Source organism: Taudactylus pleione, unplaced genomic scaffold (assembly GCF_031769625.1).
Source record: "Taudactylus pleione unplaced genomic scaffold, aTauple2 ptg000547l, whole genome shotgun sequence".
In the NCBI taxonomy this organism is placed as follows: Eukaryota; Metazoa; Chordata; class Amphibia; order Anura; family Myobatrachidae; genus Taudactylus; species Taudactylus pleione.
Window position 1 is genome coordinate 3,280,808 of NW_028284949.1, and position 16,372 is coordinate 3,297,179.

At 42.9% G+C, this 16,372-nt stretch overlaps 1 protein-coding gene across 2 annotated transcripts in view; it reads left to right on the top strand.

Moving 5' to 3' along the window:
- Nucleotides 1-10,391, top strand: part of LOC148500783 (uncharacterized) — a 28,276-nt gene extending 17,885 nt beyond the window's left edge. Inside the window, exon 6 of one of the 2 annotated variants that reach the window (XM_088451345.1) lies at nucleotides 8,461-10,391. In XM_088451345.1, the coding sequence (XP_088307471.1) occupies nucleotides 8,461-10,103 (1,643 nt within the window). In that variant the 3' untranslated portion in view covers nucleotides 10,104-10,391. The remainder of the gene's footprint in view (nucleotides 1-8,460) is intronic. The other variant, XM_088451346.1, reaches the window with a different exon arrangement.
- Nucleotides 10,392-16,372: the final 5,981 nt, after the last annotated feature.

A 16,372-nucleotide genomic window follows, 5' to 3' on the forward strand; every position in this document is an offset into this window, starting at 1 on the left:
CTGCTCCGTTCAGCCATCAGGCCACGCCCCCTACAGCAATCTCTTATCCTACACCCTCCTCTGTCACTACAGCCATCTCTTATCCTACACCCTCCTCTGTCACTACAGCAGTCTCTTATCCTATACCCTCCTCTGTCACTACAGCAGTCTCTTATCCTATACCCTCCTCTGTCACTGCAGCCATCTCTTATCCTACACCCTCCTCTGTCACTACAGCAATCTCTTATCCTACACCCTCCTTTGTCACTACAGCAATCTCTTATCCTACACCTTCCTCTGTCACTACCGCAATCTCTTATCCTACACCCTCCTCTGTCACTACAGCCATCTCTTATCCTACACCCTCCTCTGTCACTACAGCCGTCTCTTATCCTACCACCCTCCTCTGTCACTACAGCCGTCTCTTATCCTACACCCTCCTCTGTCACTACAGCAGTCTCTTATCCTACACCCTCCTCTGTCACTACAGTAATCTCTTATCCTACATCCTCCTCTTTCACTACAGCAATCTCTTATCCTACACCCTCCTCTGTCACTACAGCAATCTCTTATCCTACACCCTCCTCTGTCACTACAGCCATCTCTTATCATACACCCTTCTTGTTCTGTCACTACATCAATTTCTTATCCAACACCCTCCTCTGTCACTACAGCCATCTCTTATCCTACACCCTCCTCTGTCACTACAGCAATCTCTTATCCTACACCCTCCTCTGTCACTACAGCCTTCTCTTATCCTACACCCTCCTCTGTCACTACAGCACTCTCTTATCCTACACCCTCCTCTATCACTACAGCAATCTCTTATCCTACACCCTCCTCTGTCACTACAGCCACCTCTTATCCTACACCCTCCTCTGTCACTACAGCCTTCTCTTATCCTACACCCTTCTCTGTCACTACAGCCTTCTCTTATCCTACACCCTCCTCTGTCACTACAACCATCTCTTATCCTACACCCTCCTCTGTCACTACAGCCATCTCTTATCCTACACCTTCCTCTGTCACTACAGCACTCTTATCCTACACCCTCCTCTGTCACTACAGCAATCTCTTATCCTACACCCTCCTCTGTCACTACAGCCATCTCTTATCCTACACCCTCCTCTGTCACTACAGCAATCTCTTATCCTACACCCTCCTCTGTCACTACAGCAATCTCTTATCCTACACCCTCCTCTGTCACTACAGCCTTCTCTTATCCTACACCCTCCTCTGTCACTACAACCATCTCTTATCCTACACCCTCCTCTGTCACTACAGCCATCTCTTATCCTACACCTTCCTCTGTCACTACAGCACTCTCTTATCCTACACCCTCCTCTGTCACTACAGCAATCTCTTATCCTACACCCTCCTCTGTCACTACAGCAATCTCTTATCCTACACCCTCCTCTGTCACTACAGCAATCTCTTATCCTACACCCTCCGCTGTCACTACAGCAATCTCTTATCCTACACCCTCCTTTGTCAGTACAGATCAATGAGGGAAAGTATCTGCCCAATGGTAGAGTCAGGAGCCTTCAGCCCCTATAATACATCATATCACTGTGTGTTACCAGCCCAGAGATCTGACCAGTCTCCTCCCCACACTCTCTGTGTATCTCATACATCAGTAGCCATCATATTAGTCTCCTGTCCTCCTCCTCCTCATAACATTCTCTTGATTTTATACTAGCAATATATACGACCACTGCACCAATTTATTACGTGTGAAATATCAAACGTTTATGAATGTGTGATTTGACATTAAGGTGTGAGGTTACAGGAAACTTGATATTAAAGTGCATTTAACATAATAGGAAAATTAGTAAGGTTACACAGCCTCTTACTGCCTAGAAATATGATCTTGGTGAATTATTATAAACCTCCAAGTAGAGGCACTTGTCCTGCTGTGTGAGCCTTGTATGCCCTGAAATCTTCACTGCTAACATGCAGGGGTTACGTTAAAAATCACACCTTCCTCCTGGCGTGTTGTGGCTGCTGTGCTGGCTTAGTCGCTGGGTTCTCTGTCTCTTGACACCACTAATGCTTAGGATCACTTTGGTGTTCCAAGGACTCCAACTGCAAACTCTGGATCACAACGGTGTAGCTTCTACATTAGGGGTGGGCAATAAGCAGCAACCCAGATGTTGTAGAACTACACATTCCAGCATGCCCTGCCACAGTTTTGCTATTTGGCCATGCTAAAACTTTTGCTGGGATGTGTAGTTCAACAACAACTGGAGTGCCGCTTATTGCCCACCCCTGCTCTACATAGTTACGCACAGGCTCAGTTAACAACCTGCTTCGGGGAATAGCCTAACGACCCGCTACTACTGTTGTTGTTAATGGAGTTGTTACTTTAATAACAATAGTATTCATGATTAAGAGCACTTTTCCAAGCAGACAGAAACCATAAGGGGGCATTAGTCAGTTGGACTAACATATGATGTGTTTTATTGTTGAATTGTATCTGTATATATATGTAGACATATACAATTATAGATAGTACATGAGCATTTTCGGTTGTATTAATACCCAAGACTGAAAGAATTGATCACGTCCGACACCGATCCTCTACCTTGTATTATTGCTTTGTTTGACGAGTTGGCCTGAGCAAAGTATATTTCCACTATTGACTTATGTAAGGAGTATTAATAAAACAACATTGACCCAAGTGACTCAATGACTGTCAGTGTACATCACCCCAATCGGCCTTGAGTTCAAGTCCTGCTATTTGGATGAAAAGCACTGTGGAGGTGTACACTGGGGAATTGTGTGCAGTGCGGAGCTGTTAGGCCTGAACCAGCTAATGTTGAGACAATCCGAGACTGGCCCCAGACTATAACCAGTAAACCAGAGACAGGTACTGGCATTTTTAGAGGCCACAGAGTACTACAGATGTTTGTTTGTGACGTCCCCCAAAATAGTAGACTGGGCACCTGATTGTGATCTTGGAAGAGGCCCTAATGTGAACTCCAGAGCTGCTTCTAATGCCAAATGATGACAGGGATTTTATTGATGCGTTACAGTATGAACTTGGAGATCATTACGGCTGGCTACAATCCAGAATACGATCAGTCATACTACAGCTGTACTCAGACATACTCTGTGTAGTCAGATTGCACGCAGCAGTTGTTGTGCAGTTCCTTTCCAGATGACTCTGAAGTAAAGTACTTCTTTCTAAGGTTATGACCACTGCCCTAAGGTTGGTGTGCCTATAGTCTAGGGTTGTGTGGGCTCAGATTAGTTTGGATTTTCCTGCCAAAGTCTGATTTTTTTTTTCCCGCCAAAAATTGCATCTTAGAAAGAGGCAAAACGGCATCTTTCATGGACTTTTGTCCAGGAATGATGATGTTTGTCCATGAAAGATGACATTTTGACTCTTTCTGAGACCCGATCTTTGGCAGGAGAAATCAGAAGTTGGCGGGAAAATCAGAACTAATCCGAGCCCGCACATCCCTAGTCTATACCTAATCTGGGAGGTCCATAACTAATCTGTGGTATATCTTAAGGACTCCCTTTTTATGTGTACCATTGCTGATTCAGTATTCTGGACAATGTGGGTTCCCACTCTCAGGTCTCCTAACTACAATTTACACTCCAGGACACATACAAACAACAACACACATACAGTCTCCGAAGTCAGGGCGCATACATGGTCCTACTACAGGGCGCATACCGCTGTTCTAGTTTGTATTCACTACCTTTAGTGTCATGCCCTTTAGGGCAAGAGAACACGACTTGCACTGCCCACGGCCACATCTTACTAGAGGCTTTGCTTGTACCTCTGTCAGTCCACGACATTGAAAATGTGGGACTAATTCCTTATTATCCTTTATGGCGGCCATGTTCTAGCATAACGGGAGTACGTTTTACTCTCCGAAGTGCTCAGATGATGTATCTATCACAGCATTTGTATCTTTTATTAAAAAGAAAAAAAAATGGCAACAGAGGTCATATACAGTCAGGTGCATAAATATTGGGACATTGACAGAATTTTCATATTTTGGCCTCTATTCACCACCACAATAGCTTTGAAATGAAACAAACAAGATGTGCTTTAACTGCAGACTTTCAGATTTAATTTGAGGGTAATTACATCCAAATCAGGTGAACGGTGTAGGAATTACAACGGTTTCTATATGTGCCTCCCACTTTTTAAGGGGCCAAAAGTAATGGGACTATCAACTCAAAAGCTATTTCATGGACAGGTGTGGGCTATTCCCTCGTTATTTCATTATCAATTAAGCAGGTAAAAGGTCTGGAGCTGATTCTAGGTATGACATTTGCATTTGGAATCAGTTGCTGTCGACTCTCAATATGAGATCCAAAGAGCTGTCACTATCAGTGAAGCAAGCCATCATTAGGCTGAAAAATCAAAACAAACCCATCAGAGAGATAGCGAGAACATTAGGTGTGGCCAAATCAACTGTTTGGAACATTCTTAAAAAGAAAGAACGCACCGGAGAGCTCAGCAACACCAAAAGACACGGAAAACAACTGTGGTGGATGACAGAAGAATTATTTCCCTGGTGAAGAAAAACCCCTTCACAACAGTTGGCCAAATCAAGAACACTCTCCAGGAGTTAGGCGTATATGTGTCAAAGTCAACAATCAAGAGAAGACTTCACAAGAGTGAATATAGAGGGTTCACCACAAGATGTAAACCATTGGCGAACCTCAAAAACAGGAAGACCAGATTACAGTTTTGCCAAACAACATCTAAAAAAGCCATCCTGTGGACAGATGAGACAAAGATCAACTTGTACCAGAGTGATGGGAAGAGAAGAGTATGGAGAAGGAAAGGAACTGCTCATGATCCAAAACATACCACCTCATCAGTGAAGCATGGTGGTGGTAGTGTCATGGTGTGGGCATGTATGTCTGCCAATGGAACTGGTTCCCTTGTATTTATTGATGATGTGACTGCTGCCAAAAGCAACAGAATGAATTCTGAAGTATTTCGGGCAATATTATATGCTCATATTCAGTCAAATGCTTCAGAACTCATTGGACGGCGCTTCACAGTGCAGATGGACAATGACCCGAAGCATACTGCAAAAGCAACCAAAGAGTATTTTAAGGCTAAAAAGTGGAATGTTATGCAATGGCCAAGTCAAACCCTTGACCTGAATCCGATTGAGCATGCATTTCACTTGATGAAGACAAAACTGAAGGGAAAATGCCCCAAGAACAAGCAGGAACTGAAGACATTTGCAGTAGAGGCCTGGCAGAGCATCACCAGGGATGAAACCCAGCATCTGGTGATGTCTATGCGTTCCAGACTTCAGGCTGTAATTGCCTGCAAAGGATTTGCAACAAAGTATTAAAAAGTGAAAGTTAGATTTAGGAATGTTTAGTTTGTCCCATTACTTTTGGCCCCTTAAAAAGTGGGAGGCACATATAGAAACCGTTGTAATTCCTACACCGTTCACCTGATTTGGATGTAATTACCCTCAAATGAAATCTGAAAGTCTGCAGTTAAAGCACATCTTGTTTGTTTCATTTCAAATCCATTGTGGTGGTGAATAGAGGCCAAAATATGAAAATTCTGTCAATGTCCCAATATTTATGCACCTGACTGTACATTGCTCTGTATAATACTCGACTAAGCTAATAACTCTATAGCTTCAGGTGTTTGGACTGTCTAGGTGCTTACCTTTTACTTAGGCCTGTATTATTCTGTTTTCCTTTGATACTTGACTTACACTCTGGCAGACCAGTTCCACCTTTATCCTATAAGGTGTTCAACCTCAACACTGCCCACATTGTATTATTGACTGTATTAATATTACAATATGTTTATTTAAACAGAAAACTTCACAGAAAGGGTAGTGGACAAGTGGAATAGCCTCCCATCAGAGGTGGTAGAGGCTAAGACCAGTAGAGCAATTTAAACATGCATGGGATAGACATAAGGATATCGTTCAGAAGAAGTAAGGATCAATAAGGGTTGAGGTAATAATATGTATATAAATGGGGCAGACTAGATGGGCCAAGTGGTTCTTATCTGCCGTCAAATTCTATGGGGGCGATTCAAATGTTTGTTTGGTCGGGATAATTAATGAGTGCCCAGTTTGCAATTCAATTGTTCTGGGCGCTCATTCATTAGCGCCCTCTTCGGCGACTGAAAGACGAGGTTTAGCCGTCTAAAACGGCTAAACCCGTCTTAATTTCTGGTTAGGGCGCGCTATCTACAGTATGTAAGGCAATCCCATTCTTGTCCATCTCCTGTTCTTGTCCATCTCTTCATCTTGGGTGTTTAGTCTCCACCGTCTGTGTGGTTGTGACAGAGTGGGTCTCTCCCACATTCTGAGGAAATGGTTAACCTCCCTGTAGCTAAGGAGGAACCACACCCTTACCTCAATTAAGACCAGATAAAGTATAAAAACATGGTAAGTTTAGTTAGTGGAAATGTGAGGGAGAAATTGCACCTTTAGCAGTTCTCCCTATGCTGGACAAACTGAACCATGATTGTGCTGGGAATACTCTGCTTGTTTGAACTGCTGTCCTATGTAAGCTGTATTATTGTTCCTGAACTGTGTTTGCCTTATGTAAGAAGTCATTACACTGGCTCTGCCTTTCAAGCCTGGAATTAAAAGCTTACCTGTTTGCATCATCTCAGTCTCCCATTGGTCGTCTGAACTTACCTGCTACATTGGTGTACCACTGATAATCCCCCAGTCTGTTGCTGTGGAACCTCACTATGTTGGGGTTTAATCCATCTCTTCTCTGTGTTGTTGAAATATTGTAATTTTTGTGAGATTACTTGTATCTTTTCTAAATGTCCCCATGCCCTTTACCTCTTAGGTTGAAAATATATGGGAAAATGCTACCTAGTTAGACCTGTCGACTCTGTAGGTCAGGCAGTGCTTGACTGTGGTAAGAGGACTCCGGGGTTCTCCAGTGGTAAGAGGACTCTGGGGTTTCTTTCAGTAACTGTGTTTTCCACCTCTGCCCTCCTTCCGGCAGTTCTTTGCTGGCTAGACTGGTCGCCTTGCTATACTTGGTACAGGGACCTCCTTTTGCCAGCTGTCTGCAGACTCCCTATCCCCTGTCAGTAGCCCAGAACCACACCTGAGACTCACTCCACCGGCCTTGTCAAATCAAAGAATTTCTTTGGATGCAGAGTGCACTTCAGGATTTGCGCAAGGTGACCAGGTTCACTGTGAACCTCTTCTTGGGAGATGTGTAACTTCCTGGTCTGGTGCCCTGTAAGGCCTCTGAATCTGGCAGCCTTTTGGCTGTTCTATTGAATTTAGGTCCACCCTTCATCCCTAATGGCATCCTCCTTGCTCTCCCTGTCTGTTCCATTGCTAGGTTGCTCTTGGCAAACTGCTTAGTTTGGCCTTCAGGGGGTGCTTCAGATTCAGTCTGCTGTCCTTTTCAGGTTGCCCTATGGTATTGTCTCTGGAGTTGGGGGCCGTTTCCCTTCTTTCATTGAGCTGGTATTCCTTCCCCCTCTCTATCTCTTCTGTACAATGGGTTTCCTCATTGAGGGCTGTATTACATTGATTCCCACAGGACTCTATCATCCTTCCTCGCTCAGCTGTACTTGGAGGGAGCCCCTCCTTTGACTTCAGGATTCACATAAGCTGGATTTTTTTTTTTGTTGTTCATCTTGTTTTCCCTTGCCGATTCCGCACTTGGTTGGAGTGCCTTCCACAATGGTCAGTGGGCGTTTCTTAGGTGGCGAGGCAAATTTCCCCTGTGGAGCAGCGCTGCCAGTCATCTGCGTTGTTTTCTACGCATATCTTCATCAGATGATTCATGTTGGACTCCTTCGCCTCTAGAGATAACTAGTCTTGGTGATGGGTCCTCCTCACAGCACAGGAGCATTCCCTTCTTTAAAAGGGACAGCTTTGGGATGTCCCATGGTCCCAGTGTCCCCCAGTAGATGACTGAAAAAAGTGGACTTCTGTTTTACCTGTAAAATCCTTTTTTTCTGAGTCCATGGGGGACACTGGGCGCCCACCCTCACACCCCTGGCTGGCTAGGAGTTGTCCTCTGCCACACGCTCAGTCATGGGGTCCTACCTTTCCTTGTGACTGATGTCTGTGTGCCTGGTCTTTTTCTCCCCTCCTACTACTCCCTGTCATAGGGCTATGTTAGTATTAACTGGTGTAGGGGAGGAGGAGCCTGTGCTGCTGCTGATTCAAACTTCTCCAGCTCCACCTATACTCATGGTCCCAGTGTACACCATGGATTCAGTAAAAAAGGAATTTGCAGGTAAGACAAAAATCCACTTTTTCTATTAACTTGTGCCCTCAGCTTTACAGTTATGTATAGACAATGGTTTAGTATACTAAAGCTCATTTCAGCTCTGTTAGACCGACATAAGCTTTAATGTGTCCAAACTCCAGCTCAAGCTTTCCCCTTATTAGAGTAATCATGTAAAGACTGCTATAAATATAGTGATTAATGAAACTTCTTACAGGAAACATCCATATTTCCATACATTTATTTTATTCCCAGCAGATGGACACAAAACCAGGAATATCGCAGAAGGACATCTCATTTTATGCCAAGTTGGTGAAATCAAAGATAATGACGGAAGACGAGATTCTCCAGGAGCAATTATGGAGCCAGTTTCTCAGGATGCAGCGATCTCCTCTGTTCCTTCTAATCCTGAGGAATTTTCCTATAACTGTGATATTGGTACATCTATTACAGAACTTAGCGCAGATAAAGTATTTCCCTGTCCTATAGATTCCATATGTGTTACACAGGTTATTACCCATCAGCTAACTAAGATGGGTGAGAAATCCTTTCCATGTTCTGTGTGTGGGAAACGTTTTGCACAGAAATCCAATCTTGTTACACATCAGAGAAATCACACAGGTGTCAAGCTGTTTTCCTGTTGCGAGTGTGGGAAATGTTTTAAATTTAAATCAAAACTTGCCATACATGAGAAACTTCACACAGGAGTGAAGCCATTTTCCTGTTCAGAGTGTGGGAAATGTTTTGCACAGAAATCAAATCTTGTTTATCATCAGAGATATCACACAGGAGAGAAGCCATTTTCCTGTTCAGCGTGTGGGAAACGTTTTACACAGAAATCCAATCTTGTTACACATCAGAGAACTCACTCAGACGTAAAGGCATTTTGTTGTTGCGAGTGTGGGAAATGTTTTAAATTTAAATCAAAACTGATCACACATGAGAGACTTCACACAGATGAAAAGCTATTTTGCTGTTCAGAGTGTGGGAAAAGTTATATGGATAAATCAAGTCTTGTTCAACATCAGAGATTTCACACAGGCATAAAGCCATTTTCCTGTTCTGACTGTGGGAAATGTTTTAAGGATAAATCATATCTGGTTGCACATCAGAGAATTCACACAGGTGAGAAGCCATTTTCATGTTCTGAATGTGGGAAATGTTTTGGATATAAATCAACTCTTGCTGCACATAAGAGACTTCACACAGGAGAGACGCCATTTTCTTGTTCTGAGTGTGGGAAATGTTTCAGATATAAATCAAGTTATGTTGCACACATGAGACTTCACACAGGTGAGAAGTCCTTTCAGTGTTCTGAGTGTGGGGAATGTTTTATAGAGAGAACAAACCTTATTAGACATCAGAGACTTCACACAGGAGCAAAACCATTTTCATGTTCTGAGTGTGAGGAAAGTTTTACAAAAAAATCAAGTCTGGTTACTCATCAGCGCCAGCACACAGGAGAGAAGCCATTTTCTTGTTCTGAGTGTGGGAAATGTTTTGCCCAGAAATCATCTCTTATTACACATCAGAAATCTCACACAGGTGTGAAGCCATTTTCTTGTTCTGAATGTGGGAAATGTTTTACACAGAAATCAGCTCTCGTTACACATAAGAAATCTCACACAGGAGAGAAGCCATTTTCTTGTTCTGAGTGTGGGAAATGTTTCAGACATAAATCCTCTCTTGTTAATCATCAGAGAACTCACACAGGTGAGAAGCCATTTTCTTGTTCTGAGTGTGGGAAATGTTTTGCACAGAAATCAGTTCTTGTTACACATCAGAGATCTCACACAAGTGTGAAGCAATTTTATTGTTCTGAGTGTGGGAAATGTTTCAGACATAAATCATCTCTTAATATACACAAGAGACTTCACACAGGTGAAAAACCACTTTAATGTACTCATTCTGGGAAATTATAGAAATCAGATCTAGTTAAGCCAGACATTATACTGACACATGTACAGAGGTGAAACTTTGATTGCATGTGAATCCACACCCAATTCAAGCTGACGTTTGTTTCTGCTCCAAAATCATTGTCGAAAGATGAGGCATTAATCCAGTGTGTCCTTTTTACATTACTAACAATCGTTTTTTTAGTAATTGGACACAGTTACCAATTAATATTGCCATAACACAAACATTGTGTTGTAATGTACAATGTAACAATCATATTTGTTATAAAAGTCTACATATAGAGTGTATGTGTGCGTGTTTTTTATAGATATATATATATATATGTAGTCCAAAGGAGCGGCACTCAGGGTCTGAAGTCAAATGGCTTTAATGTGGACAAGACAAACAGCTACAGCAATGTTTCAGTGCTGAACAGGCACCGTCATCAGGCTAAAAAACATACCAAAAGTGTCCTATATATCTTGGCTGTGGATTTTGGTGTCTAAAGATGCCTTCTGCTATGATGTAAACATGGGGGTATGCATAGGACCAGATGATGCTTCACGATCTCCCTGTTGTTAGAACCCAACACTACAAGTTGGAATCTTTACATCACCTGTTCCTATCTAAAGTCGGGTACACACTAGACGATATGTCGCTCTGATCCGCCGGATCGGATGACATATAGGGCACATAGTCTAGTGTGTACCCGCTATGTAGCTGACGATGCGCTCCGTAGGACCTGCTCGCAGGTCCGATGGGCGATATTGTTAGCGAGGGCCATGCTGTCAAATGCAGCATGGCCCCCGCTGTTGGTACTGGCATTGGCAAGTGTGTATGCACGTGCCCGACACCAGCCCCCCGCCAGGTCCCGTCGCTAACCAGGTCTATACACCCTACACTTCGTCTAGTGTGTACCAGCCTTTAGTGTTCCATCAATACTGCGTCACATTTGGTATCACTCACACACATATAGCATTTATATCAGATTAAATGGGGCCAAGAATATTAAGATGTGCCAGGGTCACTGTTTAAGTCAAGGATCTGTGGGTCTTGTTAAAGTCACCACCTGCAAAAAAAAAAGAAAATTAATAGGAACTCCAATGATCATCAACTCTTAATTTGTCCTACTGAAAGGAGATAAAAAAGTCTGTCAAGAGGACAATTCAAAGCTCTCGATCATGTTCATCGTCCATATCATCCCCCCACCATTTTTTTTTATAAATCTTAATTTATTAAGATTTAATAAATAGTACTGATATATTTATTCTACCTAATGTAGTTTTTTTGAATCTTAAATTTTTTTATTGGATAATTAGAAAAGCATACAAAAATAATAGGGGATAAGTCACAATAAGAGTAGATGTTAAAACCAATTTTTAACAATTTTTAAATGTATTGCACATAAATAGAGAATGGCATACTGCATAATATAACAGTGAAACAAGTGAAAGCTTTGCAGCAATAAAAAAACAAACAAACAGGTGATTAGAGGGTCACAGTGCACAACAGCAAATTATTTTTTACTAGTAGTCCTCAAAAGTCCAGGTGGGAGAAAGGGGCAGGAAATAAGACAAAATGAGGAGAAGGAGTGGGAAGAAACAAACAAAAAAAAAGGTAGATAATAGCTAGAAAAGGTGGAGCGAGCTGGGAGGGACAACTAAAGGAGTCTATGAAGTGGGAGGAGGGGAGAGGAAGGACCACGGAGAGGAAAGGTAGTGAGAGTAGGGAGTGAGCGGTCAGGAAGACCGGGGAGGGAAACACTTTGATATCTGTACCATGGTGACTATATTGCATAAAACTTATCCACTGTGTTATTTTGTAGACTTGTTATATACTCCATTTTGGCCACAAACCAAATACGGTTGAAGAGACGTTGATGGGTCTGAGAGTGTGGTTGCTTCCAAAATCCAGCAATCTGATAATTAGCTGCTCAAAAAATATTCAATATTAATTTGTTTTCATGTTTGGAGAGCTGGCAGGCCGGGGCACACAGAAACAATGAGGCTGGGGTAAGAGGAGAACTGTGGTGGACTAGAGAAGATATCAAGGATTGGACCATTAACCAGAAAGGGGTTGGGGCACGTCCACCAGACATGGAAAAACAGTCCTAATTGACCACATTGTCTCCAGCAAAGATTAGAGGTATTAGGGTAAATTTGGTGTAAACGTTCTGGGACAAGGTAGCTTTTGGTGTATACTTTATAGGAGTTTTCCTTGACTGAAACGCTGATAGAGCATTTTGAGATGATGAGATGAATGGGTTCCCAAGTGTCTTCTCCTAAAGAAATGCCTAAGACCGATTCCCAGAGTTCATGAGTCGCCAGAGGAGGAAAATCCTGGATTAGGATGGAATGGTAAATTTGGGATAAGATGCCCTTATTCATAGGCATATAGATACATAGACGGCCCATCATCATGGGGTTCTGTAAGGAGCCTGGAGATGAGAGGAAGTGATAAAATTATGGATTTGGAGGTATTGATAGAAGCAAGACTGCAGAAGAGAGCATTTCTCCTACAGTTCCGAGAAAGATTGTGGTGCAAAGCCACCCAAAATGTGATGAAAATTGGTGATGCCTGCCGCTGACCAAGTAGAGACCATGTGAGGCGAATGGCCTAGGGGGAAGGAGGGATGAAACCACAAAGGCGTTTGAGGCAAAGGATAATTATGGTGAATTTAGAGTCAAGAGAGTCCCAAACTGGCAAAGTGAGTGTAATTGAGAGAACGACAAATTGGAAACAGGTCTATGTTTCTGAGTGAGCCACAGTAGGTCAGAAACAGGAAACTACTGAGTGCAGATTCTAGATCTACCCAACGTTTAGTACCTTTAGAAGTGTGCCAGGTAACTAACTGGCCTAGTCTTGAGGCTTAATAGTATTTAGCCAATGATGGGAGACCAAGCCCTCCAGCTGCAGTGCTCTTAATGAGAATGTCTGTACGCAGATGGGGCCTCCTATTCCAGATTAATTTGCTGTAAAGTGATTGAAGAGAGGAAAGAACACGAGGGGGAACTGTCACAGGAAGAGTCTGAAAAGAATAGTTTGGGCAGGACATTCATTTTAAGCGTGTTAATGCGGCCAACCCAAGAGATAAATGAAGTCTGCCAATGGAAGATATCCTGTTCTATAGCCCTTGATCCAGATGGATAAGGGAGGAGAGGATAGGATTTAATCTGTTTGCCAAAATTTTGGCAAATAGTTTGAGGGGATCTTTACCAGGATTTGGAATGACCATTATTTTAGCTCTGGTGGTGTCCAGGGGAAAGAAGATACCCTCGAGAATCTGAATAAAAGAGTTTGTGAGGTGGGGGACAAGTGAGCCCTAAAAAGTTTTATAATAGGAGAAAGGCCATCTGGGCCAGGTGCCTTGGAGGGTTTCTCAAGCTTAAGAGTGAGAGAGAGACCTCTTCTGTAATAGAAAGATTAAGAGATTCAGAAGTGGAGGGGTCAATCCGAGGTAAAGAGCAAGAGGCCAAATAGTCCGAAATAGGGGCAGGGAGGGAGAGTTGAGAAGCAGGAAGGTTGTAGAGGTAAGAGTATTAATCTTTAAAAATAGAGTTTATTTTAGAAGGACTATATTGAAGGGAGCCCGAGGAGTCCCTGAGCGATGGGATTGCTAAAGTGGTCTTGCGAACCTTTAAGCGGTTGGCAAGGAGAGGAGAGTGTCCGCCTTGTTGCTCTTTTCATAAAGTCGCTGGTTCAGCCACCTAAGAGATTTCTTTACTTTTTCAGAGAGAATGGTGTTAAGCGCTTATTTTGCTGAAGCGATTTGTTTGTATATGGTATCAGTATGAGTACATTTGTGGAGAGACTCTAAGTGGTGGACATGATTCGTAGACTGGAGGATGCGTTTGTGTTCCTTGTTTCTATGCAAAGCAAGCTGATAATATGTCCTTGAATAACAGGCTTATGAGATTCCCAGAAAAGTGGGGAACAACCGGAGCAAGATAGTTTAAGGGAAAAGTAGTCTTTTAAGGCTTTTTTGAGTTTTGTCTGGAAATTAGTTTTTTCAAGAGGGTCTCATTAAGCCACAGGAGGGTCTAAAAACTAGGATGACTAGAAGGTCAAAAGAGGAAGTTACAATGGTGTAGTCGGACCAGGAATTAGAAACAATAGACGCATCAATGAGATGTTGGAGATAGGAAGACTGCATAGAATTAAATCGATTCTAGAGTATGGGTGGTGGGGATTAGAGTAGAAGGTATAATCCCTAAAAGAGGATTAAAGGAATGCCAAGTATCAAAAAGACTGGCTTCCTGCAAATGTTTATTGAGGGATCTGGATGCAGGACAAGTAGAATGATGCGGCCGAGAGGAGGACTTGTCTAAAGTCAGGTCAAGAACGGAGTTAAAATCTCCACTCAGGAACAAGTGACCACTACGGCACTTATGCAGAACCTTAAAAAAAAAAAGTTAAAGAAGCGGTGCTGGCCTATATTGGGGTCATACACCGTGGCAAGAGTAACCTCTGTGTATCCGAGCCTGCCAGTCAGGATAACGTACCGGCCATCTTTGTCAATGACCGAATTCTGAGTAAAAGGTAATTTGTTATTGATTAGGATAGCTACACTGCTATGTTTAGATATACTGGAGGAGAAGAACACGGTGGAGAAGCATCTGGAGAGCAAAGTAGGATGACCAGGAGTACACTGGAGTTGGAGACTCAGTGGTCTGATGAAGCGCAAGCTATAGAGCCCAAAACACCTCTAGGGGAAAAAAGTAAACAGAGGGAAGTGTACTGACAGCGTCACAAATATAAAAGGGACTAAATGTCCTAGTAAGGGGAGAAAGTGGTGTTTGGGGAGCAAATCATTCCCTGGGTGAAGTGGGGGAAGGGGTGCAAAAAAAAGTCATAAGGTTCAAACTCCTAAGCAACTATAAAAATTAGCCTCTAGGAGTAATGTTTACACGGAGGCGAGAAAAGAAGGAGACATTTATGGGATAGGGTACCACATCTGCAGTGGGGAGAATTTGGAGAAAGATTACTGTCATAACTCAACACATTAGGCCCTGACACCTGTAATGAAATAGTTGAGGAACAGGCAAAATCATGGCATTAGGTTATAATTAGAAAGAGAGAATATAAACATTGTGAGTATAACAAACAAGAATACAACAAGAGAAGACATTGCCTAAAGAATATTTCCAAGGACAAATCGTGCCGACAAGAAATAACTACAAATCAGTTATGCATGTAAAGAGGGAGATGGGAGGGGAGGAGCAAAGGGTAAAGTGAATGTAGAGAAGCTAACACGGTACAATTTTTGCCAATTAGTGGCAAAACAGTGGGCCTGATTCTTCCCTCCCCCACAACCGCGACGACATGCCTCCGTTTCAGGTAACGAAGGGCATCGCCGCCCGCTCCCCGCCCCCAAATGGCAGCAGACTGTCAATCACTGACAGTCTGCTACCAGTTTACGTGCGTGTTCACAGACTCGTTCTGCACATGTGCAGAACGGATCTAGCGCCTGTACAAATTCCCGAATTAGGCCCAGTGAGCATAAAATAAATAAACAACGAAACAAGTTTGAGGCATGGCCACAGCTAGGCGTATCACTCACGAGTCTTCAGGGTCCCCACCAGGAGAAGGGCCAGATTCTTCGAGGTGATGATGTAAAGTCCTTACATTCACGAAGATCTCTGACAGGAAATCCCCTGCGATATCTAATTCTCCTGTCTTTGGAGGGCCTTAGTCAGGTCCTGGAAATCTCTCCTTTTAGCGATCTCAAAGGAGATAGATCTTGGTAGAACAAGAGTCAAAGAGTATATGAGGTTTACCCCGGGTAGGGTCGAGTGTTCTGGGCGATCACTTCCCGATCGCATTGACTGGCTCGCGCATGCGCACTTTGATGCATGCGCAGACAGTGACAATCGACCAGCAGCGCGCGAACGCAACCTAGCGAACGGGTCTGAATCTGGTCCCTATTTCCTAAGTATCATGTGAACTCTTATTGCTTTGCATTTTTCTTTTGTTTTATTTTTATATGCTAGTTTGCTGTGTGGATTACATATTAATCTCTCTTTTTATCATGGTATGTATTGATAGTTTATGTTTTCTATAGTTATTTTTACACGTTATACAGACCCCATTGCCAGACACATTGCGGTCAATACAGTCAATACGCAAGTTATTCGCAATTGCCCCAATATTGCGTACTTGGAACTAAATGTGCACCTCTATGGACAGAACGCCCACTATACATAGGCTTGTTTTGATACCTGTCATTTATACTTACCAACTTTCTGGCTGCCCATCCTTGGTGCAGGGGAAT